Source organism: Oryctolagus cuniculus, chromosome 5, assembly GCF_051225735.1.
Source record: "Oryctolagus cuniculus isolate XC-2025 breed Fujian yellow rabbit chromosome 5, ASM5122573v1, whole genome shotgun sequence".
NCBI classification, from domain to species: Eukaryota; Metazoa; Chordata; class Mammalia; order Lagomorpha; family Leporidae; genus Oryctolagus; species Oryctolagus cuniculus.
In genome coordinates this window covers 35,278,542-35,302,203 of record NC_142871.1, presented here as the reverse complement: position 1 = coordinate 35,302,203, position 23,662 = coordinate 35,278,542, and the positions used below count along the sequence as shown (strand labels likewise).

Below are 23,662 nucleotides of genomic sequence, written 5' to 3'. Positions count from 1 at the left end.
CATATTCAGGAGGCAGAAGTTCATCTCCAACTGTTTTGCTAGCTGGTAAAATCTCCCCCCTTTTCTCTAAACCCAGGTCTAGAGCTACTAATAAGGTTTTTGATACTTTTCTCTGAGACTTTTCTAAAAATGTAAGGCCTGCCTTGGTTACAGAGGGCCAGGGTCAAGGCCTGTCCGGACACAACTCCAGCAGCCTAAGCCCCGGGTCCACCCTACTGTGCTTGCACTACTCTTCCTATCAGTGTCTGCTCACAGTCCTCACCTGCCAAAGTGCTGGCATTGTACGTCACCATAACTATGTGTTCAAAAGTTGATATGATTGTGGCAATACTGTCAAAATGATCATTTGTCTGGACTTCTGCCATTTGTTAAAGAATTATTGAGTGATTATTTTATAACAGATTATGACTTCAAGTGAGAGTTTATCCTCTTGAACCAAATACAGCCCTCAGGGAGCTGCTAGTCAGATTACATTTTCTGGCCCTTACCTGTGGCTGTGAATTGAGATTTAGTCAGACATTGCTAAAACCATGATTTATGTAAGTTATATGAACTTTTAAAATTAGTTCTTTCACATTATATGCCAAAATTTTACTGATTGTAATAACTATTGACTTTTGTATTTTTAAATGATACTTGATTCAACTAAATCACCTTAAAATTGACGTAGGATTAATACCCTCTGTGTGGAAAGCTGGGGTCTAGATATTAAATATTTGACTCCAAGATACTTCCAAGTCCTATTATGAAGATAAATAACAGCTGAAAACCCTTTGTTTAGGATGGCATATTTTCAAATATAATGAATTTTTAAGAATTGATTTTGAGGGGTGGGTGTTGTGGCACAATGAATTAAGCTACCAGTTGGAACACCCACATCCCATGTCGTAGTGCCTGGTATCAAGTCCCAGCTCCACTTCCAATCCAACTTCCTGCCAGTGCACATTCTGGGAGGCAGCAGATAATGGCTCAAATACTTGAATTCCTCTCGCCCATGTGAGAGACCCAGATGGAATTCTTGGCCTGTCCTAGCACCAGCTGGCATCTGGGGAATGAACAAGCATATGGAAGATCTCTCTCTCTCTCTCTCTCTCTCTCTCTTTCTCTCTCTCTCTCTATGTACATGTATTTGTTTCTCTCTTTGCCTTTCAAATAAATAAGTACACAAACTTAAAAAAGGTTGATTTTGAGTGGTAAGCACCATGTGTACAATCAGAATCTGTATGAATAAAATAATTTAAGGCAAACAAAAGAAGCTATTAAACAGCTGAACTATACTTGTTTTAGGGTTACTTATTCAATATACTATTCCAATCATAATGTATTTATTATTCAGAGGACTGACTATTTTAAATGCCATAGCCAAATTCCAACTTCAGATCATGTAATATTTCAGTGGAGCTTTGCCAGTTATTTGAGGGCACACTAAAACTCAGAATAGCAAAGAATTGAGTCCTTATCTACAAGTTGCTATTTGTATGGAGCACTGTGTAACTGAAAAATTAAGTCAATTATGTAGACATATTTACGTATTAGTTATTTTCCTTGGAATTTATAGTACATCTGAGGTAGGTGTAAATCATTACTTTGATTTAAGATTTTAAAAACTTCAAAAAAGAAAATGTCAGCTCCTGTGATTATTTTTTTTCCTGTGTTAAAAGAGACTGGCTTTTTAAACAACACCAGCATGGTTCTTTCCTGATATATTTGGTCTAGCAAAACACAGGAAGTCATAGGAGTCTCCCAGGACACCATAGCTGAAGCCTACCCCGCTGTTGCTGCTCAGCAAATAATAAATAATAGTAATACTTAAGTACACGTAACAGAAATTGGTGAAAAGGAACTCACATGATTAGCAAGAATTCAAAAGAGAATTTCTTATCAATAATTTTAAGATTAAAATTGTTTTTCTTTTAACTGCTCCTTGTTCCCTGCTGCCATTTATTTTCAGACCCTTTTTTATGGCACTCTCATGGATTTAGTTTATTGCATAGAAATGGCGCCATGGCCCAGCATAAAGCAAGAGTAAGATGGGAGATGATGGATAAATGCTGCCATCTACTGGCAAGCATCTCATCAGATGGAAAAAACATGGTGATGAGCAGCATTTGAAAAAATATATATATTATATGTAATGTTTATATATATATATAATGTTTCTAATGTTTTCAACAGGAATGTGATCAAGTTCATATAGATGATGTTTCCTCAGATGATAATGGGCAGGACTTAAGGTAAGCTATGCCTTTCAGTATGCTGTTTCCTACAGAAATTCAGCTATGGAGTTTTGCACATGTAATTATTTCTTTTATTTCTTTTTAATGTATTTTGGGTGTTGCAGTACCTACAGTTTTGCAACTGATGGCTTCCATGCAGCTGCAAGTAGTGCAAACCTTTGTTTGCCAACAGGTGTAAGAGGAGGGGTTGACTGGATGAGGAAGTTGGCTTTTCGTTACAGAAGAGTGAAAGAATTATATAATACCTACAAGAACAATGTTGGAGGTATGTGTGAATTTTTTTAAATCAAATAAAGGCTGTCCAGGTATAGGGAGGATTTAAACTGTAGTTTCATGTTAGAGGTCGCCCTCCAAAGGATATGTTGAATCACAATACGACTTTGAAGTTTCTTAGAATTGGTTGGGGGAAAATTATCTGCAAAATAAAGCATCCTTTGTGAAAATTTGTGCCCAGTCGTTTGGTTAAGATTTCTGCAGGGCATTTAATTCACTTCATCAGCTGTTACACGGGACATTATCGAAAAATCAGACAGAATAATTGACTGGGGCAATGGGAAGAGGAGCTTTCTAAAGAAGGGACTCACAGAGACATTAGCAAGCATTCCCTTTCTGGAGCTTTATCAGATAAAAATTTAATCAGTAGTTTACGTAATTTCAAAATGCTCAACAATCTATTTTCTTTTTAAAAATTGCAATTTTTTTACTGGAAGTGTGACTTTCCCACGTGCAGTATAGTTTTAACTATCATTATCATGATTTTTGAAACTTCAAATACTCTTTTAGAAAAATCCAAACCATTTTATAACCATCTGTATATTTTATAGGTGATATAAAAACCCATGCTATCAAAACTAAGATCCTGATTGTGCTTCTAGACATAACAAAACATGATTATCTCTGTTGCTACGATGAACTTTACAGCAACAGGATTCCTAAGATTAACTCTGAGGTCACAGAAGATTTTCTTCCTAGGATTTTGACTTGTTTCTTCTTTTTTAAAAAGGAAGGATGATGGGACAACATAAATTGGAATCCAAAATGAAATGATTAAAAGCTAAATACATGTGTTCCTTCTATATATAGGTATATTCACATATATGTCATATTATATAGTAAAATGTTCATACATACCATATTTTTCACATATACCCATTTACATCTTGAGGGTGAGACTGTGTGTCTGATCACCTTGTATCCCAGTGTCTAGCTCTGAGGCACATAATATATTCTCAATAGTTACTCACTAACCACAAGATAACAGAAACAAAACTGTAGATAATGGTAATGTTAGACCAACAGGGAGCTTAGATATGGAATTCCTTCATTTCCAATAGGAAATTGAGCTCCATGGACCACTTACTTGTGCAGTATTCTAGGGGATAAAAAACCTCTGATTTTCCAATTCATTTCAACGCTCTCTATGAGAGACATTTGTAAAATCAAATAAACAGATTTTCTAGTTAAAAATCCATTGAGAAGAATATATTTAATCTAAAAATGAATACTATTTTGGGAAATTGGAATTGATTTTTTAAAGATTTACTTATTTGAAAGGCAGAGTTAACAGAGACTGTGTGTGTGAGAGGGATATCTTTCATGAACTGGTTCACTCCCCAAATGGCCATAATGTCCAGGGCTGGACCAGGATCCTGGAACTTCTTCTAGATCACCCACGTGGATTCAGGAGCCCAAGAGCTTGGGCCATATTCTACTGCTTTTCCAGGCACATTAGTAGGGAGCTGGATCAGAAGTGGAGCAGCTGGGATATAAACCAGGGCCCATATGGGATGCCGATGTCTCTAGCAGCGGCTTTACCCTCTACACCACAACACCTGTCTCTGGAATTGACTTTTATCATTTATAGTATGTCACTATTTCCTACTTTTAGTGTATTATTAAAATTATTTTAAAAATAAGATTACTATAAAAATAATAGTATCCCTTAAAAAGTGTAAAAAAAGAACCTCAGAGTCCATCTTCTATCATACATGAACAGTTATTTTATTGGAATGAAGATGAGTAACAGTTGCTGGAAATTATAAATTTTCACTAAAAACTTTCTCACCTGTTTAGGTGCTCCCAATGTGCTGAAGTACATGTCAAGTAACACGATCTTGTTTTATTACAAAAACAAGGGCTTAATCAGTTGAAATAAGCATTAGCATTCCTACCCGTTTTCTCATCTTTCTTGAGCTTCACCTCAGTGTAGTTTCCCAATATTGTCTGTAAGTGTGTCATACACTTTGGGATTTTTTTTTTTTTTAGTTCTCAGTTCCTTTTTACAAAACAAAATAATTATACTGGTGTCACTAGTAACTAGTATTACTGATAATATTAGAAACATTCTAACAGCTATGTATAATTCCATAATTACTTTTTTAACTTTTATTTAATAAATACAAATTTCCAAAGTACAACTTTTGAATTATTGTGGCTTTTGAGCAGGCTGGGCAGGGTGGGCTGTGGGCTAATCTCTGAGCCTGTGTCTGGGTTCCTTCCCAGTTGAGACCACCATAATTACTTTTTAATTTTTAAAACAATTTAAAAATTTGAGAGGCAGAGACATACACAGAACATCGATCCATTTGTTCACTTCCCACATACCCAGAAGAGCCGGGGCAGGGCAGATCCAGGAGCAGGTAGTTCAATCCAGGTCTCTCACTTGAGTGACAGGAGCCCAGTCACTTGAGCCATCACCTGCTTCCTCTCAGGGTCTGCCTTGCTAAGACTCTGAAGTCAGGAGCAGGAGCTGGGAATTGAACTCAGGCTCTCCACCGTGGGACAAGGCTGTTAAAACCCTGGGCTAAAAGCCTGCTCTGTTACTGTTTCAAATTGGAAATAATGGTGATTATTAAAAAACTAAGCATTTTCAGATAACCTAATAGCTGAGGTCTGGGAGAGCTTCACTGTTCCTTCAGACCTGATCTATCTGTACCTTGGAGTGGAGCCCTGTCTTGAGAATGTTCTGAGCTCTTCAGGTGGCTAGCATCCATTGCACTAGAGTCTCAGCTCAAGGAGTGCAGAAGCTGGGTCCGCTTTTCAACTATTACATCCTCAATGTTTAGCCCAGTACCTCACACCCAGAAGCAGTCTGATGAATATCCTTTCCATGATTGAATGAATAATCAATTCTGAAATGAAGGACTAATATTGATATAAATCATTTTTGACATAGGCTTAAACAATGATCCGTTCTAGACAGAAGGGGGACTGAATGACTGTTCCTGAAAAATACTCCTCTGCTGATTCTGCCTTCCTTTTCGGTGCTGCAGGACTCCTTGGCCCTGCCAAGAGGGATGCATGGCTGCAGTTAAGGGCAGAGATTGAAGGTCTGACAGATTCCTGGTTAACAAATGCACTTAAGTCTTTATCAATTATTAGTACTAGGTAAGTGGGATGGTTGTCCTTTCCGTGTCTATTATATTGCAGATGTATTTCTAATAGCACCACATAGATCAAAATGTTAATTCCTAGACTATTTTAGAGTTTGAAGAGAGCTAAATTCACTGAGTCCAGAGATTTCAGTGTGTGTTTGTGTTGGCACAGGAGGAGGGGTGTTGCTTCTCAGAATCCCAGTTTGCATCCTCTACCCATCTCTTGTCATATCTCTGATGCTCCCTATAGAAAGGTTACATGGGGCCTTTGTATATGAAGAAAGAAAACACCCTGTGGAGAAGGGAGAGGGATGATGGCAAAAACAAAATTGTACCGTTTATGCAAAGAATCTATGTTTTATATCCCGGGTACCATAATAGAGAAAATGCATCATTTAAATGCACCAGAAAAGCAAGCGTAAGCTCTTGAAAAATTCTTAGTTTCTGTTTTGTTTGAACAAAACGGTGAAATGCTGTCTTGTTAAGCAACAACAGGAAAATGTGATTTTAAGAAAAAATTGGTATAACAAGAAAGAGGTGGAGAAAAAGCATCCAATGCACCCTGAATAGTTACATGCTATGGAACTTGTTAAATTGTGCATATGTATCACCATTGGTGGTCTTCACAACGCCTGGGAAAGTAGAAAAATAAATACTTTGTTGAATTATATAACAGAGCCTTTAGAAAAGTTAACCTACCATCTGAACCCAATTCTTCTTCTATGAATATAGTGTAAGGACATAATTAAAGATGTGGGAAAAAATAAATGACATTATTTATAATATTGAAAAATCTAAAACCATCTAAGTCTCTCAGCTTAATTTCTTAAAATTACAGTCCATCCAAATAATAGAGTAGTGTGCACACCTTATGTTTTGTTGGGAGATGGGGAATAACAGATTATTTTATATAAATAAATGGGCTCATGATATAAATAAATCAGTAAATAAAGTAGAATACAGTGAGAAGATCCTAATGGGAAAAAATCCACAAATGTCAAGAAATATTGAAAGTAAATGCTCAAATAGAGACAGCATATATCTTTGGACTGCTAAATCACAATTGAAGCTTGAATTTTCTTCTTTACATCTGTCTGCCTTTTGCAAAATTTCTATTATAATTATATGCCATTTTTATAATTAAATAAATAATGCAAACGAAGGTCACATAGTGTAAAAGAGGTGAGATTTCCTATCAAAACTATGTCTCTAAACTTAAAAAGCTTGTGCTTTATTTTATTCTACCACGTTTTCATTCTGTAGCATTTATTGATATTTGACCTTGAATAGCATCTTATTTTCACAAAATAGGACTTTACTTTTCAGTATTAATTAATTATCAGCTATTATTTAGTTATTGTCTTGCTGATAGGCAGTAACTGTCGAGTATTGAAAGGGGCCATTGACTATGGAATGTAGAAACCATAATGCTGGTTTTAAATCTGCACTATTTGAAATTATATAATGTTATAAAATAAATGTCTGTTTTCTCCCCGTGTAGGAGTAACTGTGTAAATGTCTTGGTAACGACAACCCAGCTGATCCCAGCACTTGCAAAGGTTCTGCTCTACAGTTTAGGAGGTGCTTTCCCCATCGAGAATATTTACAGTGCAACGAAAATAGGTAAGGAAATTATTTTAAACTGTGTATGGAGTATGTTCTCATCCATACTTGAAGGATTTTTCTCCAAGTCTGTTTGTACACGGTTCCATTTTTCATCAATTTTGCTATTGGAACATAGATCAAAGATAGATAGGTTCATATAACAAAAACCTGCAACTCATTGTGTATATTTTATGAGAACTGTTGATTAGTGAAATTCTGAAATCAATAACTGGGTATTTTTTACTCATTCTATGTGTTTTATAAGTGTTACAGCACATGTTATCTAAATAATAACACCGTATCTCTAACAATGGAAATTACTAGTTTAAGTAGTATGGACTACAGTATATCTCCTTTCATATACAATAATTAGATCTAAGGTTAAAGTACTGTTTTGGTGTTACATTGTTACATGGGAATCTCAGATAGGTTGAACTGCTGAGGAGAAAAAAGTTCCAGAAAAACATAAGGACTTCAAAGTCAGAAAATATCATCTGAGTTTTCATTAACATGAGTGACTTCAAAAATGTGCAGTAGTCACCAGAAAACTACAGCCTCCCTTATGTAGATCATATAGGTGGAGCCATCTTTGTCTTTAAGTGCATTTTGCAGACTCAGGTATCTAAGAAACAGTTGAAAACAAGCCTCCTCAACTTCTGCCATCTTGAAAGAGTTAAAAGAAAACAGCTCATGTATTCCACTGTCTGTCAAGGAAATGCCAGAGAAAATAAATGAATTGTGTAATGTGCCCTGAAGGTCAACAAACATAGGCTTTGGCACCCTGACAAGAGAAGTTTAAAATCCTAAAATCCCCCACCAAAAATAACCTGCCCTGGGCTTTGTGGAGGTCTGATATTGGCTGGAGTAGAAGGAGGCCCCATTTGCAGCTGTTTCAGGAGTGCAGTTAACAAGAGCCAAGCTCTCATGAAGTAAATTCCACATTGTCACAAGCACCTCAGTTCAGAGCCTAGCTTCCAGTACTATGCATGTTTTATATGAGTGTATGTATTTATGCTATCAGGATTTAAAAATACACTGTGATCTTGCTTTTTGACAAATCCAGTAATTTTATAACAGAATAAGCATTTCTCTTATGACAATATTCTTTGTTAGGGGCAAAATTTTTCCTTATATTCAATGTGAGAAAATAAACAAATTTTATTTTCCCTTTAAACTAATCTTTTTTTAAAGTTCTGAACTGCCAGATTAAGGAGGGAAAAGGTGCAAGTAGCCATGAAAATTCTGGGAGTAAAATTGAAAGAATAATGCCAATGTTGAAAAAACAGAGAACACGTGATGATATTCCCACAGTGCAACTGTAGGGTCCTTGTGTATCGTAGGATACCACAGTCTATGACCCAGTTGGACAACACTTTTGGTACAATTAATCTGAGTGTATTAGCTTGTACCTACTTGAAAAAACAAATTGTTTATGAAATTAAATCCACATCTTAGTATTTCCTTAGAGATAAACTGTCAGCTTTTCACAATAGCATATCCAGGTGACTATACTGCTTAAATTAGGTGAAATTAATTTTTAGAAATAAACAAGTATTAAATCTTGAGTTGCCTGTACAGTTTTTGTGATACTCCTTTGGTGGAATAAATCATAACAACATTTTCTCTAGGTCAAGCGCTTAACCCCACTGATGTTTTTGGAGTGTAAAACACATTTGTTTAATAATCCATCCTGAGACTTACACTGTTCAAACATGTGTGCTGGTTTCATAAACCCAGAGGTTGTAAGCTAGTGCAAATGATGTTCAAGAGAAATTAACTTTGACACTTTATGAATCTTTAGGTTAATGAATGCAATGGCTGGAAGAATAAGCAGTGCATTGTTTTTCAGGCAAGGAAAGCTGTTTTGAGCGTATAGTGTCCAGATTTGGCACTAACATAACTTATGTTGTGATTGGAGATGGCCGAGATGAGGAGCATGCCGCTAACCAGGTAACTTCACTCTGAACTTTTATCTCATTTATCTTCCAGGAAAAGAAAGTTGCTTTGAACGAATAATGCAAAGGTTTGGCAGAAAAGTAGTATATGTTGTAATTGGGGATGGTGTAGAAGAAGAACAGGCAGCAAAAAAGGTAACCTGTCTCAAACAATGTTGGTGTGATACTGTTAATGCAAGCCTTTTTGTTTGCATTCCTGTAGTTTGGCCCAGTGACAGCTTGACAAATGATTTAAATTCATAGATGTAAAGCAATAAAAGCATGAGAGGGTCAATACTTACATTCACATAAACCATTTGGAGTCTAGCATTTTTTTACCTGAAAGGACAAGAAATTCAGGAAAATTTTGTTATATTTCTTGTGTGTGTGTGTATAAAGTAAATATATATATACACAATAAATCTATTTGTGTATATATGTACACATATATGTGTCCATATGCACATATATATATATAGATATGTATATATGCACACAAGGAACACAGAAATACATTACCCTGAGGTCTACAAGAAAATACAGAGGGAGAAATATTGTTAAGCACATGCATTTTAACAAGATAAAACATGTTAATGAGCTCCATGGAAAAGCCATGTAAGTGGTTCACGGGTCCCTATTCCATGTGGTCCTCCTTTTGAGTGCCTTGATGTAGGTGTGCTCCATGATGATAAATGCTGAGGGAAGATTTAATCTCCAAAACCACTATGAGAAATATTAATAACGACTGCTGGCCGGCGCCGCGGCTCACTAGGCTAATCCTCCGCTTTGCGGCGCCGGCACACGGGGTTCTAGTCCCGGTTGGGGCGCCGGATTCTGTCCCGGTTGCCCCTCTTCCAGCCAAGCTCTCTGCTGTGGCCAGGGAGTGCAGTGGAGGACGGCCCAAGTGCTTGGGCCCTGTACCTCATGGGAGACCAGGAGAAGTACCTGGCTCCTGCCATCGGATCAGCACGGTGCGCCAGCCGCAGCGCGCCGGCCGCGGCGGCCATTGGAGGGTGAACCAACGGCAAAGGAAGACCTTTCTCTCTGTCTCTCTCTCTCTCACTGTCCACTCTGCCTGTCAAAATAAAATAAAATAAAATAAAATAAAATAAAATAACGACTATTGGAATGAGACTACTGGAATTCAGATCCTTTTGTCCCAATTTAGAGGCAGTATGCCTCTCATCTACTATGAAACCATTGTCTGTTCTGGTAAGCCATTGGAACTTGATTGGAGGCAAGTAGCTGGCTTTGAATATATTCAGAAGATCTCATAGACCCTAGGTATTTAAATAAGTCTTTCATCTGGTCTGCATTTCCAAAAAGGAAAACAAGGCAAGTAAAAGCCATTGAATGGTTGCTTCCCCATCAACCTCTACCTCCAGACAGTCAATACAATATCAATATCTGCTGCTTTCTTCACTAAATGACAGCAAAAATATCTTCTAGCCCAGAGAAAGGTGGTAGAATCTATAAAACAAGGTGAAATGATGAGTTAGTATTTTAATGTTGATTTATTGATTATTTTTATTTACTTTAAAGGCTTAGCTGGGCTAGGCCAAAGCTAGGAGCCATCAGCTCCACCTGGGCCTGCCATGAGGGTGGCAGTAGTCCAAGTACTTGGGCCATCATCCACTGCCTCCAAAGATGCAATAGCAAAGAGCTGTATTGAAGAGGAATAGCAGGGACTCCTGGGATGTGGATGTTCCAAGAAGTGGTTTAACCAGCTACACCACAACACCCACCCCCGCGTTAATATTTTTAAACAATGACACATCAAGTTATACATTGTTTTACTTAGAAAAAATATTATCCTGAGGACATTTTACTTATCCTTATTTATGTAGGTATTTGGAAACAAAAGACACAGAAAGAGATAGAATGCCCATCTATTGATTAATTCCCTAAATGCACATAATAACCTCTGTCTGGGACTGAAGCCATGATCCAAGAAATCAACTCAGATTTCCCACATGGGAAGCAGGAACCCAAATACTTGGTCCATCACCACTGCCTCTCAGGGTCTGCATTAGCAGAAGTTGAAGTAAGAGGTCAAAGCTGGTATTGAACCCACACACTCTGATTTAGAACACATGTATCTTAACCAGCTTCTTAACCACTAGGCCAAACATCCATCACCTGAGGACTTACTTACTTACTTACTTACTCATTTATTTATCTAATGTTCATTTTATTTGAAAGACAGAGATCTTCTGTCTTCTAGTTCATTCCCCAAATGCTTACAAATGTTATAGCTGGGCCAGACCAAAGCCAGAAGCCTAGAACTTTATCCTGTCTCCCATGTGGCTGGAAGGGACCTATGTACCTGAGCCATCACCTGTTACCTGCCAGGGGGTACATTAGCAGGAAGCTGAATCAGAAGCACAGGAGTTGAGACTTGAACCAGGTATTCTGATACGGGAGGAAAGTATCCAAAGTGACAATTTAACTGCCAAGCCAGATGCTGCCCCCCTCCCCAAGACATTTGAATTCAACGTCTAATGAAAGCCTTCACTACACATGTGCATGTACTGGAATGTTCGCCTGATATCTTAAAAAAAAAGGGAAAAAAAAAAAAACAACATAAGAAGTTTCATAAAAAAAAGTTGTGGCCATAATAGAGAAATGAAATCATTGATACCTATATTCAGTTAAAATCAAGCAAAATGGAGAAAGAGCACTCTATTTTAGAAGTTTTGGTGAGAATATGTTGTTAGCCATTCTGGGAATTCTCCATACTTTTCCATCACAGGGAGCTGGTCAGGCTCTGCCTCCCACAGAGCACCTGGGCCTTAATTAGCAGTGTCAATGACCCAAGACAGCACATTGGCCCTAAGGACATTCTGTATGAGGTCAGGGCTGCAAACTCAAGAAATACGACTTGGATTGCTGACTGCTACTTGAAATGCTTCCAGTCACGCACAATCGAAATGTCTTCTGGAGTTTGTCAATGTCCTGAGTGCATGTTGTTTTGATTTTTCACATTGGCACCATAATTACACACAACAAACAGCAGTCATTGGTGCAGCCAATCCAGTGAATATTTGCGTGTTGTTTAGCCTATATGAAATTTATGTATTTCTAAGTCAAGACTATAAAATGCACTTTTCCAAGCCAAAAACAGTATATGCCCTTAAAATGAAAACTTATCAAGTCTACCCAAGTTATCCTTCCTAAGATAGCTGGACATGGTAAAACAATTGCTGTACCTTCTTCCTTAAACCTAAAACCTCAGGAGAAAAAGGCATGACTCCAAATGGCTAAGATCTTGTATAGAATGCTATTTCCAAATGGTTGTTTATGTAGTCATAGTTTTGGTGATGGTGAAGGCTTACAATTCTGTTTTGAAAAACAGGTGGTTGGTTCCTCTAGTACCCAGAATGCATGCTTTTCTTTTGGATGTAACAGTAATTGCATGTGCAGAAATGTTAAGTACTGGTTTGTTACCTCAAATAGATCTGAGCTGAATTTTAAAAATGTTAATTTCTAGGTTGAATTCCTGTGCTTTCATTTGACTTTCAACACACATTATTTGAGAAATGTAAGAAGGAATCTAAAAGTTTAGACACAGGAATTTCTGTGAGCATAATTTTTCTCTCTCATAGAAATATAAAATGTGAGCTGTATATATGATTTTAAATTTTCTCAAAACAGCTTGAATTAATTTTAATAACATTAATAAAGCCAATATACCTGCAATATTATTTTTCAACATCTAATCAGTATAAAATTTATTAATGCAACATTGTGGGTTTTTTTGTTTCCTTTGTTCTGAGTCTTTGAATTCAGATTGTACTTTAAATGAGGCTAATGCATTTCAAGTTCCCAAAAGCCGCGGTGGCAAGTAGCTACCATGCCAAGCAATAGAAAATTATATAGCTACAATGATTATTATCGAGAATGCCTCATTTTCTAAATAAAATGTTTTTCCATATTTTATATGTAAAGATATTTCCATATGAACATGAATGTATATTCCATACAAATATATTCCAGCACATGTCATCAACTCAGACTTATAAATAACGCTTTTGTTTTGTCAGTTGCTACAGGATAATGTTTTCTTTTTTTCATTATCATTCCCAGTGGGGTCTTTTCAGGCCCCTATTTTCCCCAAGCCAGCCCTTCCATGACATTACACACTTACACACTGTATACTAGTATACATTTGGAGCACTACAAACCATTAAAATGTCAAAGATTTTCTGCTCCACAAGGCTCTAGTTTTGTTCCCTTGGGGATGATATCTCCCTCGTTTAAGATGCATGCTGGTGTACATTCAACTCCATGCCAATGAAATAAATCAGATCAACTCTACCAGTAAGTTATTATTTATCCAAGACGGGAAAGAAAGTTATTATCTCCACAATTTCTTCTACTTTATGTGGTCCAACTTACAATTATTTTTCACATAGAAAAGAATTCACCCTCCTCTCCTGACAAACAAAGTGTTTTGGTCTTAGGAATTTCTTCATTTCATGTTATTTTATTTTTAACTGAGAGGTGGACCTTTACAAGAAATGTATTGGTGAAAACTTGCTTCATGTCAGCCAAGTAGAATTTTTATGCCTGGTTGCTTTCTCAGATACTGATGTTGATGATGATACATTCCAGAATAGGTAGGAAACTACCTAGGGAATTCCAATATTTGCTTTTCTTATCATTAAAATCCAGTTCAGATCTATTTCTCTATCATGTTGATGATGCCCTATTGGTGCTGCAAGTCTTCAAGTATGGTCATCCTTCCTTTAACTTCCCTTCCTTGAACTTGGATGGATCACACATTCTTATGTGTGCCACTGCTTCCCTGAGACGATGGTTGTGATCTCTCTCCATTCCTCCCTCCTCCCTTTTCTCTCTCCCATCCCTCCGCACAGCACAACATGCCCTTTTGGAGGATATCAAGTCACTCAGACCTCTTGGCTCTGCATCAAGCACTGGAATTAGAGTATTTGTAACTGTGTTCTCTAACTGGAGACCCATTTTTTATATTTCAACTACACTGAATTTTTATGTGTGATTCAATGCCTCTGGCTCTACACATATAAATTGTCTTAAAGGATGAAATCATATTTGGAATGAAAATTCCAGAATGAAGAATTCAGATTGCTGAATGGAATTAAACTTTAGTGCTACGGAAAGAAAACTCTATGGTCTTATATTTACAACATTTTAATGTTTTTTTTTTTTTTTTTGAAAAAAAAACAATTTGTGGTGGTTGCTGGGACAAACCAAATGAGTCCTAACTGGAATTAACAGCTTTAGCAAAGAACTCTTACCCTGCAGAGCAGCAACTTCCAAGCTCATCTGACAAGGTGGTCAACAACATTCCTCACAATGGGAAATCTTCTCAGCCCTGAGGTTTGAAAATGACTTTAGCCTACCTAGCCCAGAAAATCTGAATTGGAATGCACTCAGACTGTATAAGGACAGTCCTATCCAGACCTGTAATTTTGTGTAAATTATTGATGAAAATAATTTACTGTGACTTTATTAACAGCTGACTTTGAAAGTGGATGCAATTTTTCTTTCATTTGTTGGGGAGGGCAGAGGGATGGGGTAAGGGGATATAATATTGTCTCTTTTTTAAGTTTGGCAAACAGAATGTTCATACTGATGTGTTGTGCCTTAAAGACAAGACAACGTCTGTGTGTTACAATGTAACTTTGGTTAAAATCTCTGTAGATAATGGAAACCAAAAACATTTGTTATAATTTTATCATGACCAAATTTAAAATTCAAGCTATCAAAGCCTAATGACAACATCAGCAAGGAACTGAGCATTTGTTGCAATAAGAAAACAATAATAATAAAGAAAACTTGTGTTTTATTTCGGTTCTTAATAATTCCAATAATTGTATAAGGTATCTATTTGTCCATCCAACCATAAGCAGAAGTTTGGGAAAGACTATGGGACCTTTACTTAGAAAGTGAAATGTATGTTGAAGTCTCAAGTACCCCTTTCTGCAGTTTTACTGGAAAACTAAGAGCCATATTCATGACAACTTGCACTGTTTTGAGTGAGACTTTTTGAGATTTTTAAGTTGCCTAGAGGAAGTTATTATCATACAGATCATAAATAATTACCATACACAATTTTTAGAATATGCCATGGATATGGCTTAAAATAAGGCTGTGTTTGTTCCCAATGCTGTTGCAAAAATGTCATCACTAGTAGATGGTAGATGCCCTGGATGGCTTGTAAGAAAAGAAGTGAGTCTATGAAAATTTTAACTAGAATATCATCATAAATTAAATTAGCAAGTGTGTTGGATCTTGGCAGCAATATCGAAATGACAACAGTAAAACAGTACCTGTGTACCTGTTTCTTCATCTTAACACATCAATCCATTACAGACTTGTGTATCTTAGCTTCTGCCTGTACTGTCATTGCACAATGGACTGCATTAATGGCGAGGAGAACCTGTCATCGCTGTGTTTGCATGCCCCCCTCCCCGTTGGTGCGTAGCCCATGTTGGGAACACGATACAGGTTCTTCTGTCATTTTCTATGATGTCATTTCCCTTGTGGACATTTCAGACTTAAAGATCTCAAGTGTTTTACTGATGTCTGCATCTGCAGTTCTTTGTTTAAAATGTCATTATATGGATTGTGGAGGCCTGCTACATCATGCCCCTAACTGGTATGGCTGTTGATGGCTCAAGGATGGTTTATCAGTTGTTGGTCCAATGGCTTCAGTAAGGTTCACACTTTGTACAAAAATCACAAAATTCACCATGGAAATATGAGTTTATTTTATCAGGCTCAAAACTTTTGTTTCCTTACTGAATGCTAAGGTCATGTTTACTTTAGGCAGAAAGATACTGAGATCTCAATTTTGCATAAACTTCAACGTGTTTTTTAAATGTTGTAAGCTTTAGGCTATCTCTTCCCCAAGTATTGTTGCAGGTAAATTAAGATTGGAATACTTTTGATAGTAATAATAATATTAAATCATGTTATACTTCTGTTGGCCTCTAGTTTGAACATATATGATTTAAAACGTTAAAGAATTACATTGATTATCAGTACTTGATTGTTTTATGCATTAAAGTTTATATATTTATTACTGTGAATAAAACAAAATTAACTTTACTATGTAGCCAGTTTCTTTAAATGATAGAATTGTGGCATCACATCTAAATTTTTAATTCTTTTTCTTATCAGATAAGCAAGGCCTCTTATGCTGCTAAACCTGCAGGTGCAGAAAGAAACATCCTGTCAAAGGGCAAGGCAAGGCTGGCTGATGCATCACTCGATGCTCTCTCTCTCCCACAACTTTCTTCATTTTTGATTATGTGTTCAAAAGAGATGGCCAGCATAGAACCTAAATGCTAGGTTGATGGAAAAAAGCTTGTCTGGCACAAGAGTGGTGCAGGCCCATAGGCCAACATCACAACTTAGTCCCTTGGTCCTGTGACTTTGAGCAAGCTCAAATAGAATTCTTCGCTTCCCACATTAGGAACAAAAGCTCTTCCTTTCTGATCTGAAAAACAAAAAGTAAAAGTAAACCAATGAATAAAAAAGCTGCCCCTTTGGCAATTCTCACATTCTATTTTCACATAGAATATTGTGCCTTATTATAAAACAGTTTGAAAAATATTCTATAACTAAAATAAGTTTTCGACTACTATCACTACAAACTGAGAACGATAACTACCTTGTATTGCACCTTAAAAATATCCAGACCATGCAGTTTTAGTAATAAAGTAGTTGACTTGCTACAACATTATGCATAAGAGTATGACACCCTACAAAACTGTGTAAATCAAATTCAGAGGCAAAAAAAAGTATTTTCGAATTATGCAGTTTGTGCACAAAAAGTAGGTAATAACTCTGTATAAAAATGTTTTTCTCTTAGTCTCTGGTGAGCTAAGATCCAAAATAGTGTCAACAGCATGTTCCTGTATGAAGTTGTTTTTGAAACACATTTGTTTTTGACAAGCCTACATTCTCAGTGAATACAGCGTTAGGTGTTTGTTTGAAAAACAAACTTAAGCATCATGAGCCAAAGTTGCATTTTGACTCCCACCCATGGTAGCATTATGGAACTCTCACCACGTCAAGGGTTTCTGTTATGTATTAGTAAAGTGTAGATTATCGGGGCCTACATAATTTAAAGAAATGTAAATTAATAATAAAAGCTTGTAAAAATATGTACATCTTTACTATTTCTCAATAAATACCTTTGCAAATGTTTTCATTTTCTTCGCCCTCACATGTTGTAGTTTCTGTGTATATTAACTTGGTTCTGAATCATGTGAGATTTTGTGTTTAAGTTTTCTGTGCTTAAATTTCCTGTTTTGCAATTTTGGTAAAATGAGGTGCAAGCCAGTAAAATTTCATTGTTGAAGGCCACCAGTGGGCTGGTTTACTGAGGAGGTGACAGTTGCACAGACTTTTTACTTATAAATAGATAGATTCAAGCATAATGCAGATTGCAGCCACAATTAATTTATAATAAAGTAATGTGTGTTGAAATATGTAAAGCAAGTTCTCTTTGGATGAATATTAAACATGGTTCATAAGACTCTTCCAAGAGTTTTCTGAAATAGATTTAATAGCTCTTTGTTATCTAGTGTATAATATTGATTGATTTGTAGATTTGCTTTTCACATGCAAACCAAAGGCAAATTTCAGACCAACTTCTGCTCACTCACAGCTTTTTAAAATGCTTATCTCAAAATTAATGAAATTTAATTTAAATGATGTAAGAATTCTCTAGTAAGCCTGACACTATGCAAAAATCAATTATGGACTACAAGAATTGTATGCATCTTTAAAAAACAATGGAATACACACACTTCCCTCCTATTCTCTTATAATTTCAACCACTGTTGAAATTTGATTTTGTGAGAAAGACTAAAACATATGTATTGTTTCTGGAACCCCAAATAATTATATCCTATCTGCCTGTTGAACATGCTTGCTGGGATGAGAGGACATCCCAAATAAAAATATCCACATCTCTGCTTCTGCCTCCTCCACTTCTCACCTCTCCCATGACTGCCTCCCAATTTATACCCATAATCATTTCCCATCTAGGTAGCTACAGTAGCTGCTAGCTGGATATACTTTGGTTCTTGCACCCTTTCAATACACAGCTTCCCAGTAGCCAGGGTGATGCTATGGGTGAGAACACAGCCCCCCTCTCCCCAGGAGCTTCCAGAAGTTGGCTTTCCATCTCACTAACACAAACTCCAGTGTCCTTAACAACAACCTGGAAGGCCCACATAACGATCTAGGGATCATAAGCTCTGCATGTTTTTCTGCCCTCATCTAGCTCATTCCTCACCATCAAACTGGCTCCTTGATTTTCTTGGCATTTTCCTGTACCCACCTACTCCAGGACCTTTGCACTCACTGATCCCTTTGCTTGAAAAGGTTTTCACCCAGATAGTTGTACCTCGTATGCCCATGGTTTTCGTCAGCTCTTTATTCAAAGGACCACCTTCCCACCAAGGTTCCTGCTCTAAAATTGCTCATGTTTTCCTGGCTCTTGCCATTTTTCCACTTTTTCTATTAATTAATACTTAACGCTTAGATTCATCCAACAATATACACATTTTATTTATCCTGTGTATTGTGTGTCTCATCTATTTTAATGTTTGCTCCTTGAAGGCAAGTTTTGTTTTGTTTTGTTTTGTTCATTTCTGTATAAGCAGTATCTAGGAAGGTGTTAGGTGTATAGTATTCAGAAATCATTTGCTGATTGATTAGCTAACCTGTAGAAAACATGTGATCACGCCTAGAATTAAAGAGATTTAAAATAGGATAAAAAGAGAAAACACACAGGTAAGTTTGGATGAGACCAATGTAAGTTTTTCCAACTTACTGGAATGTTTTCCGACCTCATAATTCATGAAATAAATAACAGTTAGGGCCATAAGCAAATATGCACTTGATAGAAGGTTATAATGATCTGAACATGATCCACCAGATTGCAATGTGTCAGTGACTACTGCCATACCTGCCCCCATTTTCCTCTTTTGTTAAAATAAAAGCATGCAATATCAGCATCCTTAGTTGACTCAATTTATTCAAAGTCATGTAGTATCTTGTAAAAATTAGATCTTTTCACAAACTTGAGTCCAGGACAGAGAGAGAGAGAGAGAGAGAGAGAGAGAGAGATGGGGCGGGGGGAAGAGGGAGAGAGAGGGAGAAAAATGCCAGGACTGGGCCAAACCAAAGCTAAAAATCAGGAACTCAATCTAGTTTTCCACATGGGTGTCAGGGATGCAAATACTTGAGCCATCATCTGCTGTCTCTAAGGGTGTGCATTAGCAGGAAACTGAAATCAGAAACAGAACCAGGACTCAAACTCAGGCACCTCCCTATCAGGCACCTCCATATGGAATGCAGGTGTCCCAAGTGGTGCCATCACTTCTGTGCCAAACACCTGCTCCCAAGTCCCAACTTTCAATGACAATAGCAGCCATTATTGCTTGGCTGTTCCCTGATCCAGAAAACATTCCAGGACTGTGTTAGCACACAGTTTGAAAAATGTTTTAATATAACATTCTAAGGAATCTCTGAAGAAGTAGATAATACTATATGAGCTAGGTGATTATTCGCCCACCCACCCCAGCCAGTGCCTTTTGACTGGGGCTTGTGAGGACACTGTATCTGACTGAGGGGCATCATATTGTCCTTTATAGTCCTGAAGTCTTAGATGTTTTGTGCCAGATGGCTGCCATGGTATATCAGTTGAGTTCTCAGATTAGACATTGGTAGAAGAAAATCTATGGAATTGTAAGAGTGTATGTGTGTGTGCGTGTGTGTGTGCACTGAGAGAGGGGAAGGAACCACCAAGTAAATTAGTCTCTACAGAAATAAAGTAGATTAGGGCCTGTTGTGAACTCATCCTGCTCCTTACCCTCAAGGCTCTTACATGGCTCAGAGGGAGTGTCTGATCAGGGTGTTAGAATTGAGTAAGCACAAGGGCATGGCAGATCATTTTCAGAGAAAACTAACCAGTAACCATCAAGAATATTCCTGGGAAAATGATTCCAAAGCCAAAACTCCAAGTACAAAATGGGGAACACCAGGAAAAGAGATAGTTGATTGGCAGCATCTAGACAAAGTGAAAAATATATGCATATGTAAGAGGGGAGAGTAGAGTGTGTAGTCAGGCAACTGTGATTCTTTCTGGAGCACAGAATGAATTGAGGAAAGACTAGTACAAAATGAGACTAAGAAATAAATAAGGACCAGATCAGAAAGATTTAAAAATTGGTTTATTTATGTAAAAGTTTATTATTTTATTTTTTATTATGTTTTCTTCTTAATACCATTGGTTGAACTCTTTCCATTACATAGAATTAACCTTAGGTGTCTAAATTCAATTGAAAATAGATCATAGTAAAAAATAAAAGTGGGAATAAGAGAAGGAGGAGCTGTAGAGCTCAGCATTCCCACACACTTACCCCTAAGGGTAAAGCCAAAAACTTGTCATGGGACTCCAAATCCCATTAAGCTGAATGGTACAAATGCCATCTTACGTTAAAGTGATCATATTAAGTGTGTAATTGATCATATAGATAGGATTAAATGTCAAATGGATCACATAAATAAGACCACGTGTCTGGTAATAACAATAGATAGAATTATAAAGGAGAGAATGTTCCAATATGGGAAGCAGTCCACATGGCAGACTCATAGAATGAAAAATGCCCTAAACAGCACTCAAACCTCAGAACCAGCCCTTAAAGCATTCAGATCTGGCTAAAGAGCCCATGAGAGCATTTCAGGCATGAGAAGCCAAGACACTGTGGCAAAAAAATGATCTACATGAAGGATCTCTGTGAGTGAGACCCCAGTGGAAAGAAGGGGCCATCAAAGAAGGATACACTTTTCTCTAAAGGGAGAAGACGACTTCCACTTTGCTTACAGCCCTGTCTAAATACTGACAGAGTGTGTGCACTCAAAAGGATTCCATAGCCTTGGCAGCTCATGTCAAGAGCCTTGGGTGATCACTGACGTCATACATACGAGTGTTAATTAAATTTACAATAGGAGTCACTATGCACTTACTCCCCATGTAGGACCTCTGTCCTTAATGAGATGTACTATGATAATTAACTGTCAAACTTGTTTTCAAACAGTGCTTTATACTTTGTGTGTATGGGGGTGGGGGTGCAGGTACAAATTGTTGAAGTCTTTACTTAGTATAGAATTAGTCTTCTGTATATAAAGTTAATTGAAAATGAACCTTAATGAAGAATGGGATAGGAGAGGGAGTAGGAGGTGGGACAGGAATAGGGGAGGAAGAGAGGGTATAGGGGGAAGAACCACTATATTCCTAAAGCTTACCTATGAAGTTTGTATTCATTAAATAAAAGGATTCTTAAAAAACAAAGCAATAAATAAAAGCAAACAGGGAAAGAACAGTCAGACTCCCATCCACTGTGTCAGTCCCCAGACACCTACAATGACTGGGGCTGGGAGCCAGGGACCCAGTCTGGGTCTCTCACATGGATGGCAGGGACTCAATTATCTGAGCCACCAACCTGCTGCCTTCCAGTGTGTACTAGCAGAAGCTGGAATCTGGAAGGGAGCTGGAATTTGAAATTGTGGGTATCCAGAGTAGTGTCTTAACTACTATGCCAAATGCTTGCCCTACCTAATAAGGATTTCAATGCATCAGTGTGTCTCAGTGTTATTCTGGGTGCAGTGGGTATGAAAGAAAGGTTCAGACAGAATCTCTTGTGTCCTGATTTGTACTTTGTAACAGTATAATTTCACTTTGGGTCCAAAAAAAACTCAAAAGCCATGTAAATGAAAAGTTTTCAGAAAGTTCATAGAAGATGTGTGTTACGCATGGAATAAAAACAATTTTTCCCCAAATTATACAATCTTTTAATGGTATTTTCTAGAAAAATTTTCAGGTACTCTGAAAATTCAGATTTAGCAGCATTCTTTCTTCTCACATCTTCTGGAAAATCCAGCCTGCACTCTAGATTTCTGGGTTGAGTAGTTTGGGTTGTTGTGATGATATTCACAGAAATAAGAACCACAAAGGAAAAAAGGTAATGATTGCTGTCTTACTTTGGATGCTGCTTATTTTTGGATGGAGATACTGAGTTCAGTTTCTGGAAATGTACATTTGGAGGCAACACTGGGCCTTAGGGTGGAATTGTCCAGTGGGAGACTGAATTTGCAATGATTTTCTGGTTATTTGTTAAACATGTTGCTAGGTCATAGATGAATTACTCCCAGAGCAGTAAATAAAATCCTAAATAAGCTTACCAAATCATATCAGTTAGTCATTTAAAAAGCATTTTGCTTTTGTGCAAAGCTGAACAGCACATTTGAAAGGCTAGGAGTGATGTTAGTGATGCGCAATATGTATGTAAAAAGAAATCCATGGAAAATTGTTCGGATCACCCTTGATTTAACTTCATGCTTTCTCATGTCCTGCTTTCCTCCAATTCCAAGTAAAGATAAAGTAGTAATAATTCTGGATTTATAACCCTAAGGAATTTCTATGAGGCTATGAACTTTTTCTCATTGTCTTTTGTACAAATAATTTATCACTAGCCTATATCTACTTGGAAACAAATACAACATTCTAATTTAATTGTCAAAGAAAGAAAACCTGCTAAAGAGCTTCTCAACAGAATGATGGATGATTTAGTCACTTGTTGTTAGACAAATTAATATATTAAAATATGGTCACCATTAAAATATATGCTATAGTGGAATAAGCTATATCCTAAGAGTTGGGAGAAATAGCTAGTGTGTTAATAGAAATGAAAGTCAATGCTGAACACAAACCTGTAAAACCATGATATTTGGTTCATGAAATTACTCCTCCTTCTTATGGGAACAATGGGTGCTGAGGTTGAGAACGCACTGAGGAGGACTCTGAAGCAAAAATGGTAAAACAACATTTTAAAAACTTTCCTGTAGACTGTAATGAATAACAAATGCATTTTATCTATTTTGAGGACTCACTGGTTTCCCTAGTAGATCCTGTTGCCACAAACTTGTCAATTTGGGCAACACACGGGCGCCAGCATTGTGGCATTGCAGGTTAAGCTGCCATCTATGATGCCAGCATACCATATGATTCATATCCCAGCTGCTCTACTTCCAATGCAGCTCCCTGTTAATGGCCTGACTGTTGCCACCTATGTGGAAGACCTACATGAATCTGGCTTCTGTCTCCTGGCTTTGACCTGGCCCAGCCTTGACTGTTGTAGCTACTTGAGGAATGAACCAACAGAGGGAAGATCTCTCTCTGTCTCTATCTTTCTGTCTCTGTCTCTCTCTATATACATATAACTCTGACTTTCAAATAAACAAATAAACCTTTAAAAAATCTGGGCAATATGCAAATGTACATCAAACAGTTCATGGAAGTTGGAATTAAAAGATCAGCTTATTTTGCTACAAAAATTTTTGAAATTCCTGCATAGATGTTTCATCATATACATCTTCCATGAGCATTGAAGACCCCCATGTATGTTGTTACCAGGCTTGACTCAATAATTGATTTTAAAGATGAAAA

General features: G+C 37.1%; 1 protein-coding gene across 31 annotated transcripts in view; it reads left to right on the top strand.

Moving 5' to 3' along the window:
* Nucleotides 1–17,349, top strand: part of EYA4 (EYA transcriptional coactivator and phosphatase 4) — a 341,780-nt gene extending 324,431 nt beyond the window's left edge. For 18 of the 31 annotated variants that reach the window (XM_070073546.2, XM_051854317.3, XM_089332664.1 and 15 more), the window contains 6 exons: nt 2,176–2,234; nt 2,342–2,502; nt 5,510–5,624; nt 7,113–7,234; nt 9,206–9,306; nt 14,028–17,349. In XM_070073546.2, coding sequence (XP_069929647.1) covers nt 2,176–2,234; nt 2,342–2,502; nt 5,510–5,624; nt 7,113–7,234; nt 9,206–9,306; nt 14,028–14,108 — 639 coding nt within the window. In that variant the 3' untranslated portion in view covers nt 14,109–17,349. Of the gene's footprint in view, nt 1–2,175; nt 2,235–2,341; nt 2,503–5,509; nt 5,625–7,112; nt 7,235–9,065; nt 9,307–14,027 lie in introns of all 31 variants that reach the window. The other 13 variants (XM_089332656.1, XM_089332657.1, XM_051854314.3 and 10 more) reach the window with 4 other exon arrangements.
* Nucleotides 17,350–23,662: the final 6,313 nt, after the last annotated feature.